This window comes from Canis lupus, chromosome 31, assembly GCF_048164855.1.
Source record: "Canis lupus baileyi chromosome 31, mCanLup2.hap1, whole genome shotgun sequence".
Taxonomy (NCBI): Eukaryota; Metazoa; Chordata; class Mammalia; order Carnivora; family Canidae; genus Canis; species Canis lupus.
Window position 1 is genome coordinate 5,476,869 of NC_132868.1, and position 27,687 is coordinate 5,504,555.

Genomic DNA, 27,687 nt, shown 5'->3' on the forward strand with positions numbered 1-27,687 from the left:
TTTAAAAATATAAGTTATTGATTCAAGTCTCAAACCTCAAAGAAGCAAGATATCTCTTGGAAAAATCAATGAATCTTAGTTTCATCATTAAGTATCAGGTGAAGCCTAAATGACTAGTGACATTTTAACCTATAAAGACCTTTTAATTTTTTATTATTTAAAAAAAATTTTTTATTTAAATTCAATTTGCCAACATATAGTATACACACAGTGCTCATCTCATCATGTGCCCTCCTTAGTGCCCGTTACCCAGTTTCCCCACCCTGCCACCCCCCCTCCCTATAAAGATTTATTAAAGGAGTTAATATTTTGAAGGCAATAAATTAAAATGCATTATTTAATCGATTTTATAAAGGTACCTACAATAGAAAAAATTAAGGAGTCTTTCTAAACAAACCACTAACAATCACTTTAAAAAAAAAAAAAAATCAAGGATTTTTCGGATTCCAAGTCCACAAAGAAATGTCATAAACAAAAGTCACGTACTTACCTGCCATGGGTAAAAAAGAGGAGTCTGATCCAAGGGAACCCTCAGGGGAGCAACGATAACCAGTTCAAAGAGGAGCCCCAGCAGGAGCGGGACAACCCCTGCCAGCAGCACAGCCACTATCAAGGTCTTCATGATCTATGAAGAAATGAGGCCATGTCACTAGAGTGTCTTTCTAGATTTTGAGCTAAACTCTTCATTCTATTTGGAAATTTGTTTTTCTTCTTTAACCTGATGCCTAACAAAACAAATATATTACCTCGCATACATTTATGTGTATTATATTTCATTAAATGAAACTTGAATGTGTATATTCAAGCTTAAGCTATAATGAAAGCATGAAATTACTCTGCATTTTTGCTATAAAATTATACAAAATTCATTTTAGGGCAGCCCAGGTGGCTCAGTGGTTTGGCGCCGCCTTCAGCCCAGGGCATGATCCTGGAGTCCCAGGATCGAGTCCCACATCAAGTTCCCCACATGGAGCCTGCTTCTCTCTCTCTCTGTGTCTCTCATGAATAAATAAATAAAATCTTTAAAAAATTTTTCATTTTATTCCATATATTAAGCAGGTGGCTGTGCTGTTTTTTTCAACCTCATTCTCAAGAACAGGCTCTTCTTTGTCCAAGAAAAGCCACTGATTATCCCAGGCTCTTCTAATCCAATGGTGGCTCACAGTGTGATTCGGACTGGTAGGGGAGAAGGGCTCTGCATAACCCCAGTGCAGGAAATTCATCAATGTGACCAAACTGACTCCATCCAGAACCCTCTGTGGTCCAAAACAACTCACTATGATGACAGAAATGTCTTGTATCTGTGTTGCCAGTATGGTGGCCACGAGCCACATGGTTATGTTATTAGCACAGCTCTAGAATTTAAACAAAACAAAAAATGAAAATAAAGTCAACACAAAGATTAAAAGTGTCACTACAGAATCCTGATGAAGAAAGGAGTCTTTAGAGTGACTCTTATGTCTGAGGACCTCCCTTTCTCGTAAGGCAGCCTCAGTGAGTGTCTGTTTTGTCTAGAGACTGGTATGAGGTGAGTGAAGATGCAGTACTTGCTTTTTTAAATGGCATACTGAAGACACAGAAGAATATCAAATGGAAACTGGTATTAGCTGGTTTCTGTATATGAAATATAGTTACATGTCTCATCATGTGTAATTAAATAGCAAGTAAAGCCTTCTGTTCATATTATACAATAAATCTCACTGCTTTCTTTCAACACTAATATTAACCCTCTAGTGAAATGAAACTCTAAATTCAGATACAAAACTAGAATTATACAAAAGAGGCATAAGCAGTGACTTAAACCTATTTACCAGTCATAACCAAAATCACAATCAGTAAATCACCACACCCGGACAACCATCTTACGCTGATTTTTTCCCCCACCTTTGTGTAACTAAGTACTTTACTGAGAAATATTTTCCATTACTTACTACACTTTCACATTAGCCAAGACATTCTTGAATTAACAATAGAATGTGTAATTAAAGAAATCCCATTTATATGAAAAACATTAACTTAATCCTGAAGTCAAGATTTTACATATTCAAATAGATCAAAAAATCAAATTTTAGAAAAAATATCTTAAAATAAATTCCTACTTAAACTGATTTTAAATTCTACAGAGTATCTTATTCCTTAAAAATTTCCAAAATAGGGCAGCGCCGGTGGTTCAGCGGTTTAGCGCCGCCTTCAGTCCAGGGTGTAATCCTGGAGACCCCGGATCGAGTCCCACATCGGGGTCCCTGCTTCTCCCTCTGCCTGTGTCTCTGCCTCTCTCTTTCTCTCTCTGTCTCTGTGTCTCTCATGAATAAATAAATAATTACATATTTTTTTTAAAAATTCCAAAATAACTTTTTTAATTGCATTACTTACTTATTAAGGGCCTTATTGGGTCACTTAGCATGCTTTTCCTTTTGACCCTTGAATATATCTGACTGTGGTTCTCAGAATGAACCAGAAAGCTGCATCTTAAAGGAATATTCCTCCTCATAAAAAAAGAAAAAAATCAATTCTCTTGATGCTATCATCATAATGAAGAAATGAAAGTGAAAAGATTTAAAGAAATGACTAAAAAAAATTTCCACTATTCCTGTCATACAAGATCAGTTCTTTATTAGAAAAACCTACCATGAGGGACCACTCTTTAACCTTCTGGAAGATCACTCTGCGTCCCTGGGGCATCCATGCAACCAGCACCGTCACTGCCCTTATGGTTAGCCAGCAAACATAGAGACCACAAGCAGCTGTGTAGAGTTCATGAATTTTGGCAGTCCCCGTCCAAAATGACATTAACCAACGGCCAGCAAATACTGAAAACAGAAAGGCTGATAAATGAAATACGTGGCTATATATGTAAAGAGAACTACAATCTTGATGTTGTTCTGTTAGCATTTTCAATTACTTCAATCATTTTAAGTGATTAGTAAAAAGGCATCACATTCTAATATAACAACATCTTCATTAAAAACAAACAATGACAAAACCCGCCACAAACTCTAAAGAATGCAATTATTTGATTAGGAAACAACCAAAGCACAAGAAGTCACTGGGGACAAGCTCTCCTGTGGCATCTACTCTGACTGGCCATGTCAGTTATCTGTTCTTTCAGAAATGAAGAGGTTGTTCTTGTTTTTATCACCAAATAAAATTATTATACAACATAATACAACAAAAGTGGAGTATATTTATTATTTATACTTTCAACATTTAAGAACACTACAAATAACTTAGATTAACTTTCTTTCAATTGACTCATTGAGACAGAAAACTAAGTTTATTTCAATAATTAAGTGGGTATAAGAACACTTAAAAGCATAGCAATCACAGAATATCATATTAACTTTCTTAGGAAATAAGATCCAAATATGCCGAAACTTAAACAGAATTGAGAAGTGTCTAAAGAACTGCCTCGGAGATCCCTGGGTGGCTCAGAGGTTTAGCGCCTGCCTTTGGCCCAGGACGTGATCCTGGAGTCCCGGGATCAAGTCCCACGTCAGGCTCCCAGCCATAGAGCCTGCTTCTCCCGCCTCCTGTGTCTCTGCCTCTCTCTCTATATATATATCATAAATAAATAAATAAATCTTTAAAAAAAAGAACTGTCTCAAATAAAGAGTTAATGCAAATAAATTCTACATTATACCCATAAAAATCTACCTCAGGCAAGACCATTATTATATTAACTTTATTCACATGGTTACTTCTCAATAAGACCAGAAAGAAGAGCAACGCCCAAATGTCTTATTTACTTTTCTATGGATTGATTTCCTCTTAATACAGTACTATTTGTTATTTTCAAATACCTAAAAGGAGCTAGTGGCTGTGCTGAGCACTTTCCGTATATTACCTCATTAATCCTCCCCAAAGCCCTCAAATAGCCACTACTCCATTCTAAAGATTAAGAAACCAAGGATCAACAATAGAACCTTGCCACACCAAGGTCGCATGAGGGTGGAGGCTGAATTTGAACTCATACCTATGTGACAAAGCTCATGCTCTTGACCAATAAACCACACTGCCTCCAACTAAATGAAACCAGCTCAACAGTTAAGTCTTACAAGCCATAATGTTGGCAACCAGACTTCTTTGTAACCCCACAAAATGGTTTGTGTATGAAGAGAAGTTATTTTTAAAAATACACATAAATGTTATGTGAAATAAACACATGTATATATTAATTTGGGGATATAAAAATTGTTACAGATAATTCTGTAGAAATGTCTAGTATTTTGTGTGTGTGTGTGTGTGCATGTGTGTGTGTATGCACATATACATTTTTATTCCGAGGTTTTTATAGTTGCTATAGTTGGGTTGGCTGGTTTTTAAAAATTTAATGGCCCCTTTCTACTGCACACTTCATATTTCACTTACTTCTAATTAAGTGTTTCTGAGAGGACAGGGTCAAGTTTCTAATTTGTAGTGAATTATCATCAGTTAAACTACAGCTACAGAGCAGACCAGGTGGCACAGCGTTTTAGTGCCGCCTGCAGCCCAGGGCGTGATCCTGGAGACCCTGGATCGAGTCCCACGTCAGGCTCTCTGTATGATGCCTGCTTCTCCCTCTGCCTGTGTCTCTGCCTCTCTGTCTCTATGAATACATAAATAAAATCTTAAAAAAAAAAAAAACTACAGCTACAGAAAAGCAACCTTCGGGGGAAAGAATCTCCTTGCCACCTTAAATGCATTTTATGACACCAAGTATTTCTAGGATTTAACAACCATGTTCTTCCCATTAGATGGTGGGAATGGGTTAACAGGGAAATATTCAGTTAACAATCTTCAATGAAATTACTTTTAGTGCCCAATTCAGGTAGTAAATTACATTTCCTTCTTTTAAGTTTTCCTTAATATCTCTGATAAAAAACATGAAAATGGAATATAAAAATCACGAATGTAAAACTGTCCAAAGTTCAAAAACTAAGTTTTCTCAGCAATGTTTACCACATTGTACCCAACCATTAATCACACTTTATCATTTTTAAGAGCTGTGATATGACAAGTAGTGAGCTTAGGAGTACAGTTCTTAAGGTCAAATCATTATTCAGAAACATGTAAAAAAATTTTATTTTTATCACCACTTTAAGTTAAATCACAATTTCTACAGATTAGAGAATATTCTCATTATTTTTAGAAACCTCACATGAAATTACACTTCCTACTTGCTCCTTACTGACTTTAGCCCTCCTGGAAAATCTCAAGTATTTGATACAAATTTGATTTATAAAATTATAGAGGCAGTGCTATAATCAAGATACTAACTCAATAACATTTATGGGCTTATATTTAAGAGATGAAAAGTATGTTCCACTTAGTGATTATTTAAGTGGCTAACATGTATCAGTATGATTTAAAATTTTGTGGTTTGCCATACACACCAACTGGGAGTTGCTGTTCCCAACACTTTGTCACTGGCTTTGGGCTCAACCCCATTTATCCCTGACCTTTGCAGAACATGATGAACAGTATACTACATTCATCCATTCGAGTAAGATTCATTCATCTTACTTGTTAAAGAAAGTGTCTAGCCGAAATTTAAAGATTAGTAGCTGCGAATACCAGATGATTAAGGGAAATAATCTGGCTTCATAAAGAGTCTAGGAACACCATGCAGTGGACAGGAAAGATACAATGAGGGCAAACATGTTAACATCAAAAGGCTGGCTTGAAGAAATGATTTAAGACATACAGATAACTTTTTGAAAACCTACACTATAAAGAGAAGATGCCCAAGAAAACTGAGTGACCATATACATACTTTACTTCTAAAAATGAATCAGAACTTTTATATTGATTTTGTTACCCTGTTGCAATACAAATGACTCCAAGGAGATGGAGAACCCTAAAAAGATCAATATCCCATATTCAATCAAAAATAAGGGGCAAACTATTTCAAGCTTATACTTGATGAAATATACAAAGCATCTTTGCATGTCATTAGCTCATACCTGGTAGAGTAAGGCAGATGAGGCTGGCAATCAGTAAGGTTATACACATGAAGACAATCAACAAAAATATCTGCAAGGCAAAACGTAAGAGTGCATAAATGGTTCATATGTGCTCAATGTATTTCAAAACACCCCTCAAAGAATCACCATAATTCTACCAGTAAAAAGAAATTGCCCATATTTCCATGTTTCCTTCCATTTCACACCAAAAGGAATTTTTAGTTTAGGTAAAATTACCTATAATTTCGGCCAAAAGAAAATGTCTATTTTCATATAATCAGACACATCAGCAAGTAACAAGTAAATGTATTTCTGAATCAGCACAAAAATAAAACTTATAATAAAACTTATAATAACTTAATCAGCTTAAGTTTTCCCTATTAATTAAAACTAAATACATTCACTTTTTAATCAAATTCTCAAAAACAAGTTTTCATAAAAGGAAAGCTCACTTTCTAACAGTGCTGTCTAATCAGAACTGTCCATGACGACGGGACCTGCACCACCCTACACAGCGGCCACTGCACACCTGACGCGGTGTGTGAAGGAGCAATGAAACCTTACACTGTATTTACTCTGCATCTTATCCTACTAGACATGGTTTTCTCTTTTTTTCAGCTTTATTGAGATATAACTGACAAAATTATAATATATTTAGAGTGTACAACGTGATTTGCCACATGTACACAATGTCAAGGGATTCCCACCATTAAAGTAATGAACACATCTATCGCACCACAGCCTTAACAAAATGAATTCACATCTAATTAAGTTTAAACGTAAAATCCACATGTGAGCTGGTGGCTCTCATACTGAAAAGTACAAATAAAAAGGGAACACACTGAGAGGAAAGCAGCTGCTCTCGGCAGGAAAGGAGCAACTGCTGCTTGCCTTCTACCTTACCGGGCACCCCTCTTCCCTCGTCCAGAAGGCAGGGCTCTAGCAAGAAGGCTGAAAAGGACCTACAATCACACCCCAAGAGGAGCCTCTAAGGCTGCCAGCTTTCACTGGTTGAGAAACTTCTCACCGATCCTCTCTCTGATCCAGGATGGAAAGAAACTCTCACCCATGGAGGAGCCTCATCTCTTCTCTCAGGACTCCTCCCATCTCTCACCCTCACCCTCTAAATACACTTAATTCCCTGCAGTTCCAAACCTACCATGTCTAACCTGCCTCTTGTTTTGGCACGAGCCTGGAGTGCCCTCCCATTTTTCCATATTGTCTGTGCCTGGCCTAACTTAAGAGGCTTAAAAGCATCCCCTCCTCTGCAAAGATTCCTGAACACTTCCCGAAAAAGCATTCTGTGGAGCTGACCAACTGTGCGACACATTACTACAGAGCAAGTAAAGTGAGGCCTAAGACCTGACCATCAGATTTAACAACACAAAAGCTACCACAACCCATCAGGAACAGCTTTGGTGGAATCTGGAGGCAAAGTTTCACCGGGACAGCATTTCCTTACCCAGTCTGGTCTTCAGTTTCATCTGAAGGTTACTACTCAACCTTGCAGTATTGGGATGGATAGTAAATGGGAAAAACATTAGAATGCCCATTTCAGTTCCTGATACATAGCTGAAATACATTAATGACGTTAATTTCTTATTTTCACTTAGGGTCTTTAACACTGCTTCAAACAGCAGGGAGCAACAGTACATGGTATCCCAACACTATAACCCATCTCTAAAATCTGGTAAACTTATCTGACACATATATATATTTTTCTGTTAATGAGAGGACTAGGGGTTCTTGTCAGGAGACCGTAAGATATATCAATACAGAGGACTGCATGCTAAGAGCATCAACACCACCACCAAATTCCTCAAAAGAAAAAGAAAAAACTTGACTTCCAATAAAGTCTTATTGTACCTACCCTGAGTGGAAAATTTAAAGGCCGGCGATAAGGCTGAAAGCCAACAGGCCCTCCCTGCTGGAGTATGGCTTGGTGGGCTGCATGCAGGCCTTCCCCCACCACGGGAATAGCGTTGTTATTTCGAGCATGCTGATTATTGTTAACTTGTTGATTTGCACTGTTCTCGTTTTCTTCCTGGTCTCCCAATAAATAGGAATGAAGATCCCTGTGTAAAAATTACATTCTCACTTCAGACCAGAGTGAAACAGTAGACATGAGGCTCACTTTCTTATTATTAAGGTAGAAAATGTACAAGTAGAATCTGTACACAACAGTATTTATTAATTATCTCATTCTGGGCTAATGTTGGTACCTGCTTTAAAGTAAGCTTTTTCAAATTTAATGTTAATATTAAGAACACCCCACAAATTCAGCTCAGCTATTCTGTCTGCTGTGGCATGGAGCTCAATTAAAACCTCCGAACTCAGACAGCCCAGGCGGCTCAGCGGTTTAGCGCTGTCTTCAGCCCAGGGCCTGATCCTGGAGACCTGGGATCAAGTCCCACATCGGGCTCCCTGCATGGAGCCTGCTTCTCCCTCTGCCTGTGTCTCTGCCTCTCTGCGTGTCTCTCATGAATAATAAAATGTTAATAAATATTAAATAAAAATAAATAAATAAAACCTCTGAACCACACATCAGTCATGGCAAACCTAGGGCAAGCAGAGACAGACACCTGCTTAACCCAATATAACCAAATGCATATTTCACAGTAAGGTCTCTGCAGAATGCCACATATTTTCTGGGGAAAAAAATTGTAATTACAAAGATTCAACTTTAAAATAAATATATAATATACAAAGATGGAAAAAACAAAAGGCAATATGCGGACTAAATGCCTCCACTGGTCAGGATAGGACTTCTAAAATAATACGGATTGGGGCACCTGGGTGGCTCAGTCGGTTAAGAGTCTGTCTTCAGCTCAGGTCATGATCCAGGAGCCCTGGGATCAAGCCTGGTAACAGCTTCCCTGCTGCGCTCCTTGCTTATGGGGAGTCTGCTTCTCCCTCTCCTCTTGCTCCTCTCCCCTGTTCCTACTCTTGCTCTCTCAAATAAAATCTTTTTAAAAAGTAAATAAATAAAATAATCAGGGCTAAGTTGGCTTGCTTTTAACATACTGAAAAAAAATGTTTACTTTTACCCTGTGTAACGAAATCAAAGAACCTGGGCCAGCAGCAAACTTCTATGAGACGACAAAAACATTCTCCATAAAACAATGGAGAATAATTAGAAAAATAAGAAAAACTAAGAATTAAAAGTATTATATACACCTGCAAATATCACTAAATGGTCTGTTCCTAAAACTATTTCCTGAGTGGGGCATGGAACATACCTTGTTAGAAGGGTTATCAGCGGTCTACTTACAGCAAGTATCCAGCGGTAACGGTCCATGCTCGCACAAGCCCCTTCAGCCACTGCCGCGTGTGTCCCTGCTCAAGTAATGCTGGCAAGACCACCTGAAGCAGAAGCAGCTCAAGGGACAGTTCACTCACTGGAGCATCACTAAGACAATTATAAACAGCTGTAATTTACAGTGTGACTTTATTTTCCATTATAACTGTATCACATTGAACTTTGATGGGATGACCACAAAACTCCTTGAGGACTCTTATGAACTCATCGTCATTATCACCAGTCCCCCCACTCTCCTCTTAAAGCTTCTCCCTTAGACTCCTCCACGACTGTTCCCCATAAGGGTCGCCAATGACCTCTGTGTTAAATGTAATGGTCAGGTCTTGGTCCTCACCTCACTAGCTATATTGTATCATGTTACACAATTGGTCACCCACCCCTTGCTCCTCAAACACTTTCTCACTAGATGTCTATCTAGATCCATTAATTCCTGTTCAGCTCCCTGGGCTAGAGACAACGGGGGCCCCAAGCTCTGGTCCTCTCTCCTCTCCTCTATACATGCTCTCTGGACAAATGCAAACTCATGTGGCTGAAAATACCATGTTTCTGTAAATTTCTACGTACCACTCAGACATCTTTCTTAACTCCTAACTTTATATCCAAAGTGCCAACTCCATGTCTCCTCTTGACATGAGACATCTTAAATTGATCATTATCAAATTCCCACTCTTCCCTTTTAATCCTGCTCTCCCACAGCTCCTTCATCTCCATAAATGGTAACTCCATCCTTCCAGGTATTCAGAACAGAAACTTGGATCCTTGACTGCCTTTTTTTCACTCCACACTCAAACAGCCAGAGCCCTGTTGAGTGGACCCTAATAATACCCTAAAACTCACCATTTCTGGGGGCAGCCCGGGTGGCCCAGCGGTTTAGCGCCGCCTGCAGCCCAGGACCTGATCCTGGAGACCCGGGATCTAATCCCACGTCGGGCTCCCTGTGTGGAGCCTGCTTCTCCCTCTGTCTGTGTCTCTGCCTCTCTCTCTCTCTCTCTGTGTGTCTCATGAATAAATAAATAAAATCTTTAAAAAAAAAAAAAAACAAAACTCACCATTTCTCATGACCTGCACTGCTACTTCCTTCACGTCAGACTTCCTCACCTCTCACCATGACTACTACACTATCCTCTTGGCTGGCCTCCTGCCCTGGCTACCCTGACCCAGTCTCTTCTCATCACAGCAGCCACAGTGACATGTTAACCTGTATCAGATCACTCTTCTATTCAAGTCTTTCTAAGAACTCCCCAAATCACTCAAGTTAGACCAAAGTGCTTACACTAGAGCTATGATACTCTCTAGGATCTAGCTTTCCATGACATTTCTAACGTCACAGCCAACTACCACATGCTTTATTTCTTCTACTCTGGCCAAACTGGCTTGGCCTTCCTGCTGCTCCTCAAAGAGGCCTCAGCATCACTGCACTTGCCTGACCCCCTGCAAGGACACTATCTCCAGGAATCCACATGGCTCACTCACTCATCACCTCCTTCAAGGCTTTCCTCAACTGTCCCCTCTGCAGGTCCTTATCACTTATTCTAAATTACAACCCCATCCTGACCACTTTATTTCCTTTGTCTGCTTCATTTTTTCCCTATAGTATTTATGGCCCCTAATATACTTTATGTTTGATCTATTTTTATCGAGTCTCCTCCTCCCTGAAATGTAAGCTCCACAAGAACAGAATCTTCTTGATTCTGCTTTGTTCACTGTTATATACCCAGTGCACAGAAAAGTGTCAGGTATATAATGGGAACTCGATTTTTTTTTGAAAGATTTTATTTATTTATTCATAGAGACAGAGAGAGAGAGGCAGAGACACAGGCAGAGGGAGAAGCAGGCATCATACAGATAGCCTGATGTGGGACTCGATCCAGGTCTCCAGGATCACGCTCTGGGCTGCAGGCAGCGCTAAACCGGTGCACCACCGGGGCTGCCCGAACTCGATTTTTTTAATGGAAGAATGGACTAAAAAATGCTACGTAATCCAAAAATTTTGTTAAACTTCTAGGTATAACAGACTACGAAAATCAGTCTATCCTAACAATATATAAAGCCAAAATCTGTGCTTCCTGGTTCTATGACCAGACACAAACACATAAGGAAGAAGTGATGACTTACACTAGTTAGGGAACAACTCAGAGGATAAAAATCTTAATTTGGGGGATGCCTGGGTGGCTCAGCAGTTGAGTGTCTCAGGGCGTGATCCTGGTCTAGGGATCGAGTCCCTCATCGGGCTCCCTGCAAGGAGCCTTCTTCTCCCTCTGCCTATGTCTCTGCCTCTCTGTTTCTCATGAGTAAGAAAAATCTTAAAAAAAAAAAATCTTAATTTGGATTTTGAGGAAAGATAACAAAAGCTTGTCTGGCAAACATGGTGAAGAAGGTTATTACAAGCAGAAAGGAAAAGACAGGAATAGCTAGGTATTTTAGGGAGACTTAATGGAGAGGAGCATGGCTGGAGAGCAGAATTCAAGTCAGACAATGTTGGAACAGAATGTTGAAAAGTCCATGTGAAATCATACCAATCTGTGCATGTCTTTTTAAAAGACCCAGATATTATCATGTAGATAATGGAGGAAGAGGCAGGGGTGTAAAGGATGGTTTATAATGGAGAACAAGAGGAAGGCCTAAGCTAAGGAAGTAGTAAATCAAGTTGGATTAGATAAAAGATTTTTAAAAATTAGACTTGGAGTGCCTGGGTGGCTGAGTTGGCTAAGCCTCTGACTTTTGAATTCAGCTCACGTCATGATCTCAGAGTCCTGGGAGCCAGCCCTTAGGGCTCCATGCTCAGTGGGGAATCACTTAAGGATTCTCTCTCTCTCCTCTCTCTGCCTCTTCCCCCATCCACACACTCTCTCTCTAAAATAATTAAATAAAACTTCTTAAAGATGAGACTTAAAAAATTTAAAGACTAATGAGAAATCTGAGGAAGAAATCCAATTTCTTGGCAGATTTCTGTAATACCAAGTAACTGAAAAAAGGAATATAGGAGGAGTGGTAGAGAGTAGGTTTCTGGGTGATTTAAGCTTTTAAATCAAAAAGATTTTCCATCCATACGCCTTATATCTTATTTTTAATCTATAATTAAATGTACAACTATGGTTACATACCTTATGATGTGCTTTTCATATAAAAGATGTTTGTGGCTAACATGCTCTCATTAAGTAGTAAACATTTCAATGCTGAACAAAGGCATACTTCATTTGCAGAAAAATAATTAAGTCTTCCTTTGGAAAATGAACCTGCTAAACTAATGTTTATATAATCTAAAATGGCAAAAATGCAACTATCACATGATTTCCAATATCTGTTAAGAAATGAATGTTTTAAATATATGCACTCTGATATCAACGGAGCTAAATTAGTAAAGCTTCCAAATTCAAAAACTCACCTGTAGAGCATGACATTGTATGGAAGAAAATTAGGCAGCAAACTCTTAATTATACGTATAGGAAGCCAGAGCATCAGGAGGACAATGGAGCCAAAGACAATCTGCAGTAAGAAAAAAAGACATGACACCACTGTGAATCATTCCCATGAGAGACAAGCAGACTTCTGAACATACTCAACCAATACACAATCCAAGTCTACACCCATGCATGGCCCAGAGTGCTCTCACTCCACACACTAGACTTGGGTCATTCTGGAGAGAATGCATTCTTGGGAAGGCAGCTCCTCTCTCTCTAGGACACAAGGGCTTTAACAGGAGCCACAAAAGATAACCACTGCATGGTATTTGAACAGAGACTCAGAAACTTACAATGAAGGACCAGAATTGCCTGCAACTTAATAAATTACCTGTAAGTATTTTAAGACATGATCCTAATGTTAACGGCTAAAAATTTTCCAAAGGGCACAATATTGCTTTTAAAATTTTATTTCAGAGACACTTAGCTTTAACTAGAGGATTTCTTCTATGCGGGGGAAAAAGCTTTGACATACTTCTGTTAAGAGTTAATTCAGAAGCTATTAATATATCTCCACTGCTCCACTGAATTTTTTTTTTTTTTTGCTCCAATGAAATTTAATGTAATTCAGAAACCCATAATTTGGCAATTATGCCACTGAAGAACTAGACAGCATTTTTGTCTTAGTAAGCATTTTATTTACTTTATCAAAGTAACCAATAAAACAGCTATTTGACAATGAAGTTCTACAAGCTTTGATAAACATAGATTATTTAATATAGCTACTCTACCAATCCCTGACCCAAAAAAACCCCCAATAAAACAAAAGGGTAACAGACTTCACCTGAAAAACAATAAAAAGGTATGCTCACCACTGACAAGATAAATCTTCGGAGATGCCTATAAATGGGCAAATGGATCATTTCCTGTACTGGATTAAAATCTGGATCATTCAAATTTCTTAGAAACCATAAGACACCAGGTCGAAGTACCTGCAAATATATTTTAAAAACTATAAATACTCGGGGAGCCCCCGTGGCACAGCGGTTTAGCGCCGCCTGCAGCCCAAGGTATGATCCTGGAGACCTGGGATCAAGTTCCACGTCAGGCTCCCTGCATGGGGGCTTGCTTCTCCCTCTGCCTGTGTCTCTGCATCTTTCTCTCTCTGTCTCTCTCATGAATAAAAAAAAAAAAATCTTAAAAAAAAAAACTATAAATATCTTCAGACTCTGTATATGAACTAAAATATTAACATAAAAATAAGCTCTTAGAATTTTGGCTTCTTAAAAAAATGGGCACCAGAAAATTCACATGGCTCTCTTTCTTATGAAAAGAAGTCTGTGGGGTGCCTGGGTGGTTCAGTCAGTTAAGCATCTGCCTTCAGCTCAGGTCATGATCCTGGAGTCCCTGCTCAGCAAGGAGCCTGCTTCTCCCTCTCCCTGACTGTGTACTCTCTCTCAAATAAACAAATATAAGAAGGAAGGAAGGAAGGAAGGGAGGGAGGGAGGGAGGGAGGGAGGAAGAGGGGGAGAGAGAGAGAAAGAAACAAAGAAAGAAAAAGTTCCTAAATCTGAACCTATATAAAAACTGTATCTTTTGTTTGATGTCCTTTGATGCTTTTATTCATTCTATGAAAAAAATTTAAGTACAATTTGTCAAGAAATCAGGGATCCCTGGGTGGCTCAGCGGTTTAGCGCCTGCCTTTGGCCCAGGGCATGATCCTGGAGTCCTGGGATTGAGTCCCACATCAGGCTCTCTGCATGGAGCCTGCTTCTCCCTCTGCCTGTGTCTCTGCCTCTCTCTCTCTCTCTCTCTCTCTGTGTGTCTCTCATGAATAAATAAATAAAATATTAAAAAAAAAATTTTGTCAAGAAATTTAAGTCTCTGAGGTGAAAAGCTTTTTTGAAAAAAAACTGTCACTATGGGACGCCTGGGGGGCTCAGCAGCTGAGTGTCTGCCTTCGGCTCATGTAATGATCCCTGGGATCCAGGATCGAGTCCCACATCGGGCTCCTTGCTAAGAGCCTGCTTCTTCCTTTGCCTTTCTCTCTCTCTCTCGAATAAAATTTTTAAAAATAAATAAATAAGAAATAAAAATAATAATAATAAACTGTCACTGTATTGCATCATCTGGTAAAAGAATTAACTGCAATTTATAAATGCTCTAAATAGAAGAACTGATTCCAGTCTTATACTCCCAAGAGGAATTACCTTATTAAGAAACCCTAAAGTTTCTCAGCATTTTCATTCTACTGTCTACATCTTTTTTCCCTTTCTTAATGGAAATCATTAACCCAAGAGGCTGTGGGTGACAGGGCAATCATTAACCCAAGAGGCTGTGGGTGACAGAGTCTAGGTATTAGTCCTTGGTGGTCCAAATTCATTGAGTTACCCCATGTAAAGCCCCTTAACTGCCCAAACTGTATTTCTCCATCTTCCGAGTGAGGGGGTATACGACCTCTAAGATTCCATCCAGCTCCCCAATATGAGGATTCTGTACCAATAAAAAACCCACCACACTGAGAAGATGAAAAACTCTAATGTAAAAAATTTTATCACTGAACACTGTAATTCAGAGGTTACACATAATTACAGTTTTGAAAAGATTAGTCTCAATTGCTTATTTCAAAGAAAGAATACAGGGACCCCTGGGTTGCTCAATGGTTGAGCATCTGCTTTCAGATCAGAGCATGATCCCAGGGTCCTAGGATCAAGTCTCGTTATCAGGCTCCCTGCAGGGAGCCTGGTTCTCCCTCTGCCTATGTGTCTGCCCCTCTCTCTATGTCTCTCATGAATAAATAAATAAAATCTTAAAAAAAAAAAAGAAAGAATACAAGTTTTCTTTGCAAATAAACTTTACTAAACTTTCACTATATAATTCAGGAGAACACTTTGACCCTAGCCTCGTCTTTAACTCCTCAATCTCTCAAAGAACAAAGTACACCAAGAATAGCATTAAGCCTTGGTGCTTTTGTATTGTATTCACACTGGATTAGGTGGTCTCCTCTGGCAGCCCTGCACATTTTCCTGCCCTGCACTTCTCCATCACTTCTCTCAATGGAATAAGCTGACTTGTCTGATGGCTGTATTGCTTCCCAGGATATACAATCAAAAAGGATGGGGATTGTGTTTTTCTTTCTTACTATTACCTTAGCACAATGTCTGGCCCAGAGTGAATATGCAGTAATATTTAAGGAAAGAATATATAGCAGCAAGTACGCTTGTCAGAATTACTCCTTTTGTACTTCCCACTGCATCAGAATGACTGAGCATGAGATGTACACTAATTAAATACTGACCCTACTTGCACTCTTCAAATCAGTAAGGACTATATTCTAAAAATAGGATTAGTGAAGATACCCATCTGGCAAATGAATTGGAATCATAAAGGACCCTCACTATAATTCCAAACTTAAGGGGCTTGATTAACACTTATTTTACATTTTGATCCTACAAAACCATATCCCCTTTGGGTATTTCCAGCACTGTATTTCCTTGAATGGAGTCCAAGACAGATTCACATCACATAAAATTTCAACAACTTGTATGAGTAGATGGTCCTAATACCTATCAAATAAAACAAGTACTTTGAGTTTTTTCCCCTCAATCTACTTATCTTTCAAATTCTAATCATAGACAGATTTCTATTAAAACTTGTCAATTTTTGAAAGAAACGACTAAAAAGAGTTTAAAGAAATAAAGCCAAACTCATCAGCTATTCCCTCTTAGACTAAATTAGAGAAAACTAGTTAGGAGATCGTCATAGCCTAACAAAAGTCCTTCCTATAAATTTACAGTGTTGGCATTTTCTTGTAGAACTTACCTCTCTCAGCAACAGGATGAAGGAAGCAAAGTAGAACACATACACCATTCCCACTAGCCAATGCAGAAACATGGTAGTACCTGGAGCTGACTGAAAACTCAGTTCTCGATCTTTCAGAGTAGCATCAAACATTTCCTAATCAAAGCAGAACAGGTGAGAGAGATCTGTATCACTTACATCTACCAAATCAACATCTCTATTTTCTAGGAAGCGAATAAATCACTGTGTGTATGGATTATGATATTCTAGAATTACAGTTCTTTTAATGTCATTTCATAGCATCACAGAAATATAAATGATAAGTTTGGATTCTACTTCAGGGATGTATAATGACACTTTAAAAATTTAAATATAAGAAGACTGATAAACTAATTGGTGAATCAGAACTTTACTAATGCTGCTACTGTGAAAGAGCCATTTGTTAATAATACCTTCTTTCCAGGGCGCCTGGGTAGCACAGATGGTTGAGCATGCCCATTCTTGGTTTTGGCTCAGGTCTGATTCCAGGGTCCTGAGATCGAGCCCCACACCTCAGGCTCCACTGAGTTGTTCTCTGCACTTGGCACCTTGGGTTTCTCTCTCCCCCTCCCTCTGCCCCATCTCCTCCACCACTCACACACACTCTCTCTCTAATAAATAACTCTTAAAGAAAAAAAAACCCAATACCTTCTTTGCATGATTACAGGTCTGCATTCATGACAAGTTTTTGTTTTCTTTTAAATTTTATTAAATTTTATTTTTTTGAGAGAGCACAAGCGCACACACACACAGGAGGGAGGGGGAGATGAACAGAATCTTAAGCAGTCTCCCCACTGAGTGTGGAGCCATACGTGAGGCTCAATCTCACAACCCTGAGATCATGACATGAGCCAAACCAAGACTCAGATGCTTAACCGACTGAGCTACCCAAGCTCAGTAAATGTAAATGTTATCTCAGAACCAAAGGCAGCATGTTTCTATATACAAAATATTTTTGAAAAGTCGAAACTTGACTATCACTGATAGCTATTAAAAATTATAATCAGGATTAAGCATCTTAGTTAAAAGAAATGGTCAGAGTTGAATTTATTATTACAAAGACAGTCTTATCAGATTGTTCCCTTTATGTGTATAATGTCTAGGTATTTATATGTATAATATCTTGGTATATAAAATTAGGAGAGTAAAATGAGTACAAAAATTCTTCACTGGTTATTAGAGAAGTTCCAGTCAAAATACTCTTGGCAAATTTGCATAAAGCCTCAAAAAAATCAGGTACTCAGGAAAAATTCTTAACATTAAGACTTTACAATGATGTTTTCAGGGAGAAAAAAAGCCAATTATTATCACATAGTTTCCCTTAAAAGGAGTCCATTCTAAAGACTTCCCTTTTTGATGCCTTTCCATTATTAAATTATACAATGAGTATCAAACTTACCAAGGAACAGATATCCAGCCACCATCCACAAATGAGAGGGAACACTCCAATCTCTACCACCACTAACAAAGAGACCTTAAGTAAAGACAAAGACCATCAATATCCAAACAGGGAGAAATCATTTCCAGTATTAACTTGTAACAGGAATTACCTTAACAACAATATAGCAGACTCCCAGCAAGCGACGAGACCTATGAAATTTAACAAGAGTTGCCAACCCCTATAGCATTTAGTCAAGGAAAAATTGAGTATTTAAAGGTACAAAGGAATAGGTACTTATATAGGCAACATGTATTACTTGATAGAATTTATTTTATGCTTTGTATGCCCTCATCCTCACTACAAAGAGCTACAACATTTACTGAGAGGACAGAAGAGAAACAGATTTGTCCTTAACAGGAACAACTCTTTAGTATGAATAACAGTATCACCAAACATCCATGTTAGTTCATTAAAGGATACATGACAAATTATCAGTGTTATTGCTAAAAGTATATACCCAACTATGGTTGTGATTAGACCTTCAAAATGAGATGCTTGGACCTAGAAATAAAAATAAATAGAATTTAATTTTACCATATGGTCTACCTCCCAGTTTAACAATGTAGTAAATAATACGAACAGACTCAAAGTGAACTGTTTCAGCAACTTACAACCAGAAAACTATAAAACCCCCTTGAATGACATCTCTGCAAACCAGATTCTCCTACTAGTGTTCTACTCAAACAAAATAAAATCAGAGTAAATTAAATTTTATAAAAACCAAAGTTGTACTACACTAGTCTGCACTCTATTCTACCCCTGAGAGGGACTGTGGGCTGAGCAATGAAAGTAGCAGCGCACTGTCTGAGCAGCCCACCCACCAGGTACTACTCAGCCTCACCTCCTACCCCCAGAAGTGATTGTTTAAGTTTCCCTTGCTTTCCAAATCTGTTCCATTTTCAACTTACAGAAATTAAAAGTTTGGACAGTGACAAATATTTTAGATTCCTGAATTTGAGACAGCAAGTGCTGGTAGTTTGGAAATTCAAATTTATCAAAGCATGTATCTGAACCTTTCAAGTTTTTGTGTTCAACCAGCAAGAACTGAAAGCTGCACTGAATATTGGAACACATCTCCTTGCTCTTTCAGAACACTTCAGAATGATCTTTCAGGATTCACATACATAAATTGAACAGAACATTCCAAAAATATTAGTTCTTCCTTAAAAGACTAGTTCTTTCTGGGGCTCCTGGAAAACAGTTGTAGTTGACATCCCAATATTTATCTACCTTTAAAAACAACAGAATGTCAAAATTAAAATAAATTCTTTAGAAAACAGTATAGCCTATCATTCCAAGACAGACCAACCCTTCTTTTTTTAGCTGACTGGTATACTGTTACTTTTCTAAATTCACTATGGAAAAGTTGAAGAAAAGGGAAAGAAGGGAACATACAAGTTAATGGAATGGGTCAAAAATCAGCCTATAAGAAAACCTTTCAATAGTGTGCCTTTGGCCCACCCAACAGGAAGGAAGATAGTGCAACACAGGATTCAGAACATGTTTTTCTTAACTAGCAACATGACCTCGTAGGTCTTGAGCCACTGTTAGTTTAAAAAAATAATGAGATCATGTTGCATAACTATGCCTTTGCATAAGGCAAACTGAGAAATGAAGGCACTCTTTACAACACTATCGTTTATTCAACAAATACCCAATTTGGAGGCAAGTAATGAAAGCAAGTTTGTAAAAGTATTATACTCACATGTTCTTCAAATCCCAAACCAACAAGGGAGAAATGACCAATGTGGTAAGGGCAAAATGCTAAAAGGGGGAGAAAAATTAAATGAAAACTTCAAAACCAAAACAATGAACATAGTACCAACCCACAATAAAAGAAACCAGGACTTTTTTCAGAAATGGAAGATTCCGAACTGGAGCCAAAAATGTACTGCCTAGGACATTCCCTATAGCCAGACAACAACAAAGATATCAAAGATCTAATAGGCTCATGGCAAAAGGACAGAGGAACCATCATGAAGAGGGTCTTACACGCCAAAGAAAGGATGATATGAGCATCAAAGAATGACAGAAACTGATGGAAATACACTGAATGCTTTACAAATCCACAAGTTCATAATACTCAAAAAGGGGAAAGCCAAACAAAACAAACAAAATGAAACACAAAAGAAAAAAAAGCAGAAGAAAAAACACTTCCCTCATCCATGAAAATAGCACATCAATTCCTTACACCCTGAAAGCTGGTAACTGGAGGGAAAGAATTGCACACCTGTCTTGCTTCTTCTGAACAAACAGGTTCAGGTTACCTAAGATGTTACTTAGATGTTCCAGTTTAAAGGAAGTATGGAGACAAAGGAACAAGGTGGTGGACGTCATACAGGATGCAACTGAACAAATGTAGAATCCAAAGCACTCTTTAACAAATCAATGACAAACTAGGGTAGGGGTGGATGAGGGGAGCAAAGAGAAGAATATCCTAGATCAAAAGGAACTTAAACTTGGGACACGCCTGGGTAGCTCAGCATGGCGTGATCTTGGAGTCCAGGGATCAAGTCCTGAGTCCTGCATTGGGCTTCCGGCAGGGAGCCTGCTTCTCCCTCTGCCTATGTCTCTGCCTCTCTCTGTGTGTCTCTCATGAATAAATAAATAAAATCTTAAAAAAAAAAAAAAAAAGGAACTTAACCAAAAGTAATGTAGCCCCTATTTGTATCCTCCCTCAAATGAACCAACCGTAAAATGACACTGAAGGAGCCAATCTAGGAATTTTTAATATGATGGATTGTCAGGAAATACTGAAATCTGTTAATTTAGTACAGAGTGACAATAATACTATGGTTAAATGAAAAACTATTCTTAAAATTTTCATAGTAAAAATTTTTATAGTCTCTTCAAGTCTTCTTGTCATGTTAATAAAATTTTTTTCCTTAATAAAATTGAATTATTTTCCTTATGGCAAAATTAATTAAGTAGCATAGATTTTCAGGGAAGGAGGAGATCCAATCATTAAGACAAAAGTCAGAGTGAATTTATAGGGATCTGGCCTCAGAACCTTTTTAATTAAGTATTCCATGGGTAGAAATTTTTCTGAACAAGTATTCCCAACATATTGGAATTTATAAGTTATATACACATTTTTTTACTAATATGTGTATTATAATATAAAGCACAAGAAATTCTTAAGGAATTAAAAAAAAAAAAACTATATGCAGAGTTTTTCCTATTTTGTTGTTTCACCCAACTCTGAGGATGACTCAAACAGGCCCCTGGGAAAGGCAAATTTTCAAGTTCCAACTCTATTTACATATCTAAATATTTGCCCGAGGCACCAATTGTTAACAATCAATTTCTATCCCATTACACAGCAACCACTAGATAAGTATCCCAAATTAAGGTTATTGGGCTGGCGAGACTGGGAACCTCAAAACCTCAAAACGGCCGACCCCAGGCCAGCAACCTCCCAATGACGCCGCCTTGCCGCCCCACCCCCATCTTTCCTGCCGACGCTGCCTTGCTGCCCTACCCTAACTTAGCTTACAAAGACCTGTAACCAAAAAAAAAAAAAAAAAAAAAAAAACAAAGACCTGTAACCCTTGTCGTAACTGAAATGCCACCCTGCCCCTATCTTCCCGCGAGACTTCCCCCGCTCTCTCCCTCCCCTGCGGGCTGTGGAACTTCACACAACAGCGTCCCATTAAAAGCCTGTTTCGACCAACTTTTGCCTGACCTCTCTATTCCATTTTACTACCGAATGGGATTAAACCTGACAAAGGTCACTTTCTCAGTATCATTCCCTTCTACAAGGAGATAGTTGCATTTTAAGGTTCTAATTCTGCAAAATACACGACAAATGTCCAAAACTGCAGGTAGAAAATTCCAGCAGAGCACTCCAAGCAGGAAAGAAAGATGTGCTTCATCCCAGTGATCATTCACCTTTAAGGGAAAATATACTCCTAAAAAGAGGAAAACTTGGTTCATTTCAAAAGATCCGAATTATAATACACATAGATTTACTAAAACAATTTTTTTATAGTATAAACTGAGGAGGTTGGATTAGAAAAAAATTTTACTTCCATGAGATATGTTTTATATGTTACCTTTTCTACAATTCATGTGGTTTTTTTTTTAAGTTTTTTTTTAAACTTCTTAAAGTTCATTTTTTTCCCAAAATCTCTACCCTCAACATGAAGCTCAAATTCCTGACCCGAAGATCAAGATTTGCATGCTCCTCCCACTGAGCCAGCCAGGTGCCCCACTGTAATTCAGATGTTAAAGGTGACTCTTTCCTCCAAACATTAACTTAGCATTAACGTTTTCTTATAAGAACAAAGACTAAATCTACAGATCATTTTTCTCTGAAAGAAAATTTGGCCAAGAATCAGAATAGTTTCACACTCTCTATATACCAATTGTTCTACATAAAGAAAAAGGTATGGCCCTTTTTCCTCTGGGCCGCCAACATGCCATCCAGACTGGGGAAGACCCGGAAACTTCGGGGCCACGTGAGCCATGGCCACAGCCGCATCGGCAAACACTGGAAGCACCCAGGAGGCCAGGGTAATGCTGGTGGCATGCATCATCACAGGATCAACTTCGACAAATATCACCCAGGTTACTTTGGAAAAGTCGGTATGAGACATTACCACTTAAAGAGGAACCAGAGCTTCTGCCCAACTGTCAACCTTTTTTTTTTTTTTTAAATGAACAAAGAAAGTTACTTTATGTTTTATTCTATAAAATCCTTTTCAAAATTACAGGAAATTTTTCCATTTCTGCAACACATTGAGATATACAAAGTCATTTGATAAGGAAGTTGAGAAAATCTTTTCTACCAAAGTAGCACTGTTGTCTTATCAAAATGGAAAAATAACCCAACTGTCAACCTTGATAAACTATGGACCTTAGTCAGTGAGCAGACACGGGTAAATGCCACCAAAAACAAGACTGGAGCTGCTCCTATTATCGATGTGGTGCGATCGGGCTACTACAAAGTTTTGGGAAAGGGAAAGCACCCAAAACAGCCTGTCATCGTAAAGGCCAAATTCTTCAGTAGAAGAGCTGAGGAGAAGATAAAGGGTGTGGGGGGAGCCTGCGTTCTGGTAGCTTGAAGCCACATAGGGGGAGGTTCATTAAATGCTAACAAGTGCTTAAAAAAAAAAAAGAAAGAAAAAGGTATGCAGAATAATCTGCATTTTTATGTTTCACCCCCCCTATGCAAAAGGAAACAAAGAATGAGTGTCCAGTTAATTTGCACCATTTTAAATGGCTACTAAAAATTAAGCATCACTGGAACTTTTAAGACAATTATGTTTGAACAAGATATCTGTAAATTAACTTTGTTCATATTTTATAGGGAATATGAGAAATTAATTTGTCGCATCTTCAAATTTATATATAATTCAGTATCTTCTTGACTACATAGTTTCCTGTTGAAGACAACTGCTTTCTGTGTTGCAACATGGTCCCCAATCCAAAGCATACTTGCTTTAGGATTCAGCGGAAGAAACTTGGGAAATCTTTATTCTACCTCCTAGGCAGGATTGGGGGATAACTCACCTGCATCAAGAAGGAATTTCTCAAAGATCATCTCTATAGAGTGATCTGGAGCCCAGGTGCCTCTAAGAGACACAAATCACAGCACAATCTAACAAGATCCTGTCTCTATCAGACTCCACTTTCAATCCCTTGAGAGATGCAAGAACTGAATTTTAAGGCATTGTTTTGCTTCATTTTCTTTTATCTTTCTCAAAGCAGAAAAACCTGTCACCCCTCTCTTCCTTTCTCCATTACTCCCAAAAAAAGGGACTCATGCTTGGTCACAAAATTCTCACAGCTGCGGTTGGAAAAGTGTTTAGAAGTAACTTTGTGTTTACTGGAATCTGGTTCTATAGGGCTTTCACACCACTTGGGAGAGGTCTACTCTCTCAAGACTATATTCATCTCTAGTGACAGCTCCCAAGCCAGGGTCTCTGGTAAGGTCTTGGGCAGGATTCTGAGAGAAGAAACAAGATCTTCTGTCAAAGGGAAGAACACACAGATAATCAGCACAAAATCAGTTCCAGAGACAAGCTGCTGCATATCTCAAGTCAGTCTAAAATCAACTTCTATGAAAAGAGATGGAAATGCCCAAAAGAAGCAGAGACGGTAGGTAACTGTAGTTCACGTTGCTTAGGAAAGAAAAGTATTTGTATACCTGGCGTCTTCCTGTACAGGATGACTATCTAAAACTGTTTCATGTATTCCAGTGCTTACAAACAAAAATAAAACGCTCTAACGAGGCTCCCAGAAAACTAAACTCCTATCACAGTATCTTAAATAACAGCATAAACGCCACTTACCAAAAACAAGAATGAACAATGTGTTTAAAGACACCACCCAGAAGACATGCTCCTAAAGGAAAAGAGCATTAATAAAACATATGGACTACTCCACTTAGGAGACTGAAATTTTCACCCCATAATGTTGAGATTTCATTACATGTAACTTTTCATTTTTCATTAGATAGCTCAAAAAACTAAGCCTAATAAAACTCAAGTTCATAATGTCACATGCAGGAAAAAAAAATCCATAAACATTTCCTCTTCAGAAATTAGTAAGCCATTACAAACTACACAGATTCTCATAAATAATAGCCTGATTTCATTTAAATCAAATGATACTGAAAAATTCCAAATGGAGGAAAATTTGAAAATCCCATTAATTCTAAACTTTCACATCAATGTATATCACACAGTGCTTCTTTCCAGTGTCCATTTTGTTCTTATGGCTTCTGTAAGGTTGCTTTTCTTCCTCAGTCCCTTTTCTGTCTATGGCACTCTGGTTTTCTGGCCGTTCATCCGCTTCTCGATAATGTCTTATCACCTCCTCCAAGAGGACTGCTATGTGACATTACTGTTTCAGTCAGTACCCATAGCTAGTCATCTTGAAACCCAAAGCCACTTAAAAATCCCAAGTGATTTTGTATTACAGAACCCAGAAAAGAGCATTACTTCTCCTAAAGACCAGGTTCTTTAAAGAATTATTCCTTCTCTTTGAGTTGTACTCCTTACTAATAAGGTAAGGATAGGCAGGGTTCGGCAAACAGTGGAAACCTAACATGAAACTGGAAAGTTTGCTGCAAAGTTGCTCTATTTTTGCCAGTTCAGGAATTGATTAATACAGTGCGAGGTTTAAAAGAAGACCAAGTTCTTCTTAACTACCATTAAATTCTCTATTTCATTTTCTTTTCTAAAAATCAAGTATTTAATAATGACCTTTTTACCTTTGTCCTTTGCCAATATTTTCACTGCAAAAAAGACTTTCTTCAATACATCAAGTAATCAAAAGTCTAAAAGCATGTTGACCTTTAGTATAAAAAGCCAGCACATACTACTGTAAATTTAAAGTTGCTGAATCATTGATAATTAAGTCACAACTATATTAAAAAATATTAGCTTCACTTACTAGAAAAACGAGTGATCCATCAAGTCCCAGCATCTAAAATAAATAACAATATGCATAAATTCAAGATGCAACAGGATTTTTTTATTCTATTTAGAAAAAAGGCTCATTTTCAATTAGATTTAAACATAATCCTTCCCCACTATTTTCCAATACAGCTTATCATTTTTAGAGAGTAAAAAATATTAGTTTTATATTTGGGCCTCTTTTTATTCCAAATCATATGATTATAAAGTCAACATAATTCCATCTTGGGTTTAATTCTTACATTAGATATGGAGTCAGTCAAGATTTCATGATATATCAACTGCAGTGTCAGAATAATACAATTTAAATTGTTACTTCATTTTATGGAAGTCCATAATCTTTTTTGTATTAAAGGCCAGGAAATAGAAAAATAGCAATAGATTACAATATTTTTAATATTTTCACCATAAACATCACATTTCTCTAGAAATTAAAGTTCTACGGCAGCTTCCATCTAATGTAGCTACAAACTTAGCATATGCATCTATATATGCCCAACTTCAACATAGTTTAAAGTTAAGGCACTAGAATGCATGATAGAAAGAATCTTACTCTTTCCCATGTAAGCTCTTCTGCAGCTCGGTCCCACTCTAAAGCATTCCAGTTCATGTCATCTGGAAATATAATAGTTGAAAGATTACTGATGAAACCTGAACCATAAATAATAAAACATATTCTCTTAATTTAGTGTTTTGTAAGCTGTTGATGAGAAGCTACACCACATCTGCTTGTTAGGTAATAACACATATATATAAATATAACAGACACATATAAGATGATTCTAGGTTGTGGTTAAGTGCTAGAAGAAAATAAATAGGATTATGTGAAAGAGGAACTTAACTACACTGAATCAGGAATGAATCTGGAAAATTTGAGAAAACCGAGGAAGCCAGGCGACAAGAATTCTCAGGGGGTGGGGGGTGTATAAGATATGGTATGAAAGGCAGACAGGGATCAAATCATACAAGGGGGAAGGTAAAACCTGGATTTTGTTTGTTCTTTAGTATAACAGAAAAACCACTGCCAGATTTTAAAGGCAGTAGAGTACTATGAACACTATGCGGAGCACAAGTGGAAGAAGCTACTTAGGAGCTATTGTGTGAGATGAAGTGAAGGAATGATGGCCGCACCAGGGTGGCAGCAGGCTGGCTTCTTGTAGCTTCTGAACATAGATTCACTGCTCCCTACAAAGGTCCCTTGCTCCCATTACACAACTTGTTTCTTCTCATCCTTTGTGTCTCACCTCAAATATCACTGACTCTGCGATACCTGGAGAATCTTATTTAAAATAGGCTCTCCCAACAGCATCCTCAGAGCAACCTGCACATTTACCACACTGTGTAACAACATATTTATTCCTGCTCCTTCACTAGACCAGAACTCCATGAAGGCAAGGACCTGAGTGCCTGGCACCCAGGAGACACTCAGACACCAGCAATGTCCAGTGGACCTGGAAGCCGTGCAGTGCTTGACAGGAAAACTCTGGGGTGAGAGGAGAGAAGTGGAGATGGTGAGCTATTGCCAGCTGACAGGCAAGCATGGTCTGGGATTTCCTTTAGCATTCTGGAGTTATACCACTAGAAAATGAGAAAATGGTTCCTTGATATCCTCTGACCTGCAGTATACCCTTCAAGAATTCTTCTTGGATATTGAAAGTTATCTTGACTCAAGAGAAATGGGACGGAATAAAATAAATCTGTATCAAATTCCTTTAAAAAAAATTATGGTCTATGACAAAGAACTTCTTCCTAACCATCTTATAAAAGTCCCGAGTAGGATTTTACAACACAAAATGTGCCCTGCTTCACAGAAAAAAAATTAATACATATGTATATCCATTAATGCTAATCTGCCAAAATAAAGTAAAAACAGGTTAGAAATAAAACTCCGAACCCATAAAATTTCTAAAACTCCCAGTTCTTCTCCTCAAGGAAAGCTGGAAATGGACTCATGGTCATGAGGACTCATGGTTGGGAAGGAAGTGTAAGGATGGGCCAGCAGCCATTACCCTGGGCCCCGTTGTTGGCATCAGCGGCATCCTCCCCGCCCGCGTCATCCTCCTCCTCGTTGTCCTCCTCCTCCTCTTCTGCCTGCTCATCCTGAGCATCGGGGTTTTCTCCCACCACCGCGTTCTCAGCTGGTGGGTTAGCAGGCTGGTCAGGGGCAACATTTTCAGCACCATTTCCTCCTGCAGGAGCCTAAAATGACAGCAGAGCCCTGAAATTCAGCTAACTTGTCTCAGTTTCATTCTATTTCCAAATCACACTCCCCCTGTTAAAAAACAAAACTAGCACACAAACTATTAAAATTCCAAAAAAT

General features: G+C 38.3%; 1 protein-coding gene across 6 annotated transcripts in view; it reads right to left on the reverse strand.

The window, feature by feature from the left end:
* The window catches only part of MARCHF6 (membrane associated ring-CH-type finger 6), an 82,130-nt gene that overhangs the window by 15,107 nt on the left and 39,336 nt on the right, over window positions 1-27,687 (reverse strand). For 4 of the 6 annotated variants that reach the window (XM_072807331.1, XM_072807333.1, XM_072807330.1 and 1 more), the window contains exons 7-22: window positions 27,377-27,566; window positions 25,921-25,982; window positions 25,345-25,377; window positions 24,240-24,291; window positions 19,649-19,707; window positions 18,364-18,444; window positions 18,053-18,121; window positions 17,902-17,976; window positions 16,485-16,619; window positions 13,535-13,654; window positions 12,647-12,747; window positions 9,214-9,351; window positions 7,813-8,017; window positions 5,943-6,012; window positions 2,629-2,825; window positions 491-625 (exon numbers count right to left, since the gene is read on the reverse strand). In XM_072807331.1, coding sequence (XP_072663432.1) covers window positions 491-625; window positions 2,629-2,825; window positions 5,943-6,012; window positions 7,813-8,017; window positions 9,214-9,351; window positions 12,647-12,747; window positions 13,535-13,654; window positions 16,485-16,619; window positions 17,902-17,976; window positions 18,053-18,121; window positions 18,364-18,444; window positions 19,649-19,707; window positions 24,240-24,291; window positions 25,345-25,377; window positions 25,921-25,982; window positions 27,377-27,566 — 1,722 coding nt within the window. The remainder of the gene's footprint in view (window positions 1-490; window positions 626-2,628; window positions 2,826-5,942; window positions 6,013-7,812; window positions 8,018-9,213; window positions 9,352-12,646; window positions 12,748-13,534; window positions 13,655-16,484; window positions 16,620-17,901; window positions 17,977-18,052; window positions 18,122-18,363; window positions 18,445-19,648; window positions 19,708-24,239; window positions 24,292-25,344; window positions 25,378-25,920; window positions 25,983-27,376; window positions 27,567-27,687) is intronic. The other 2 variants (XM_072807332.1, XM_072807329.1) reach the window with 1 other exon arrangement.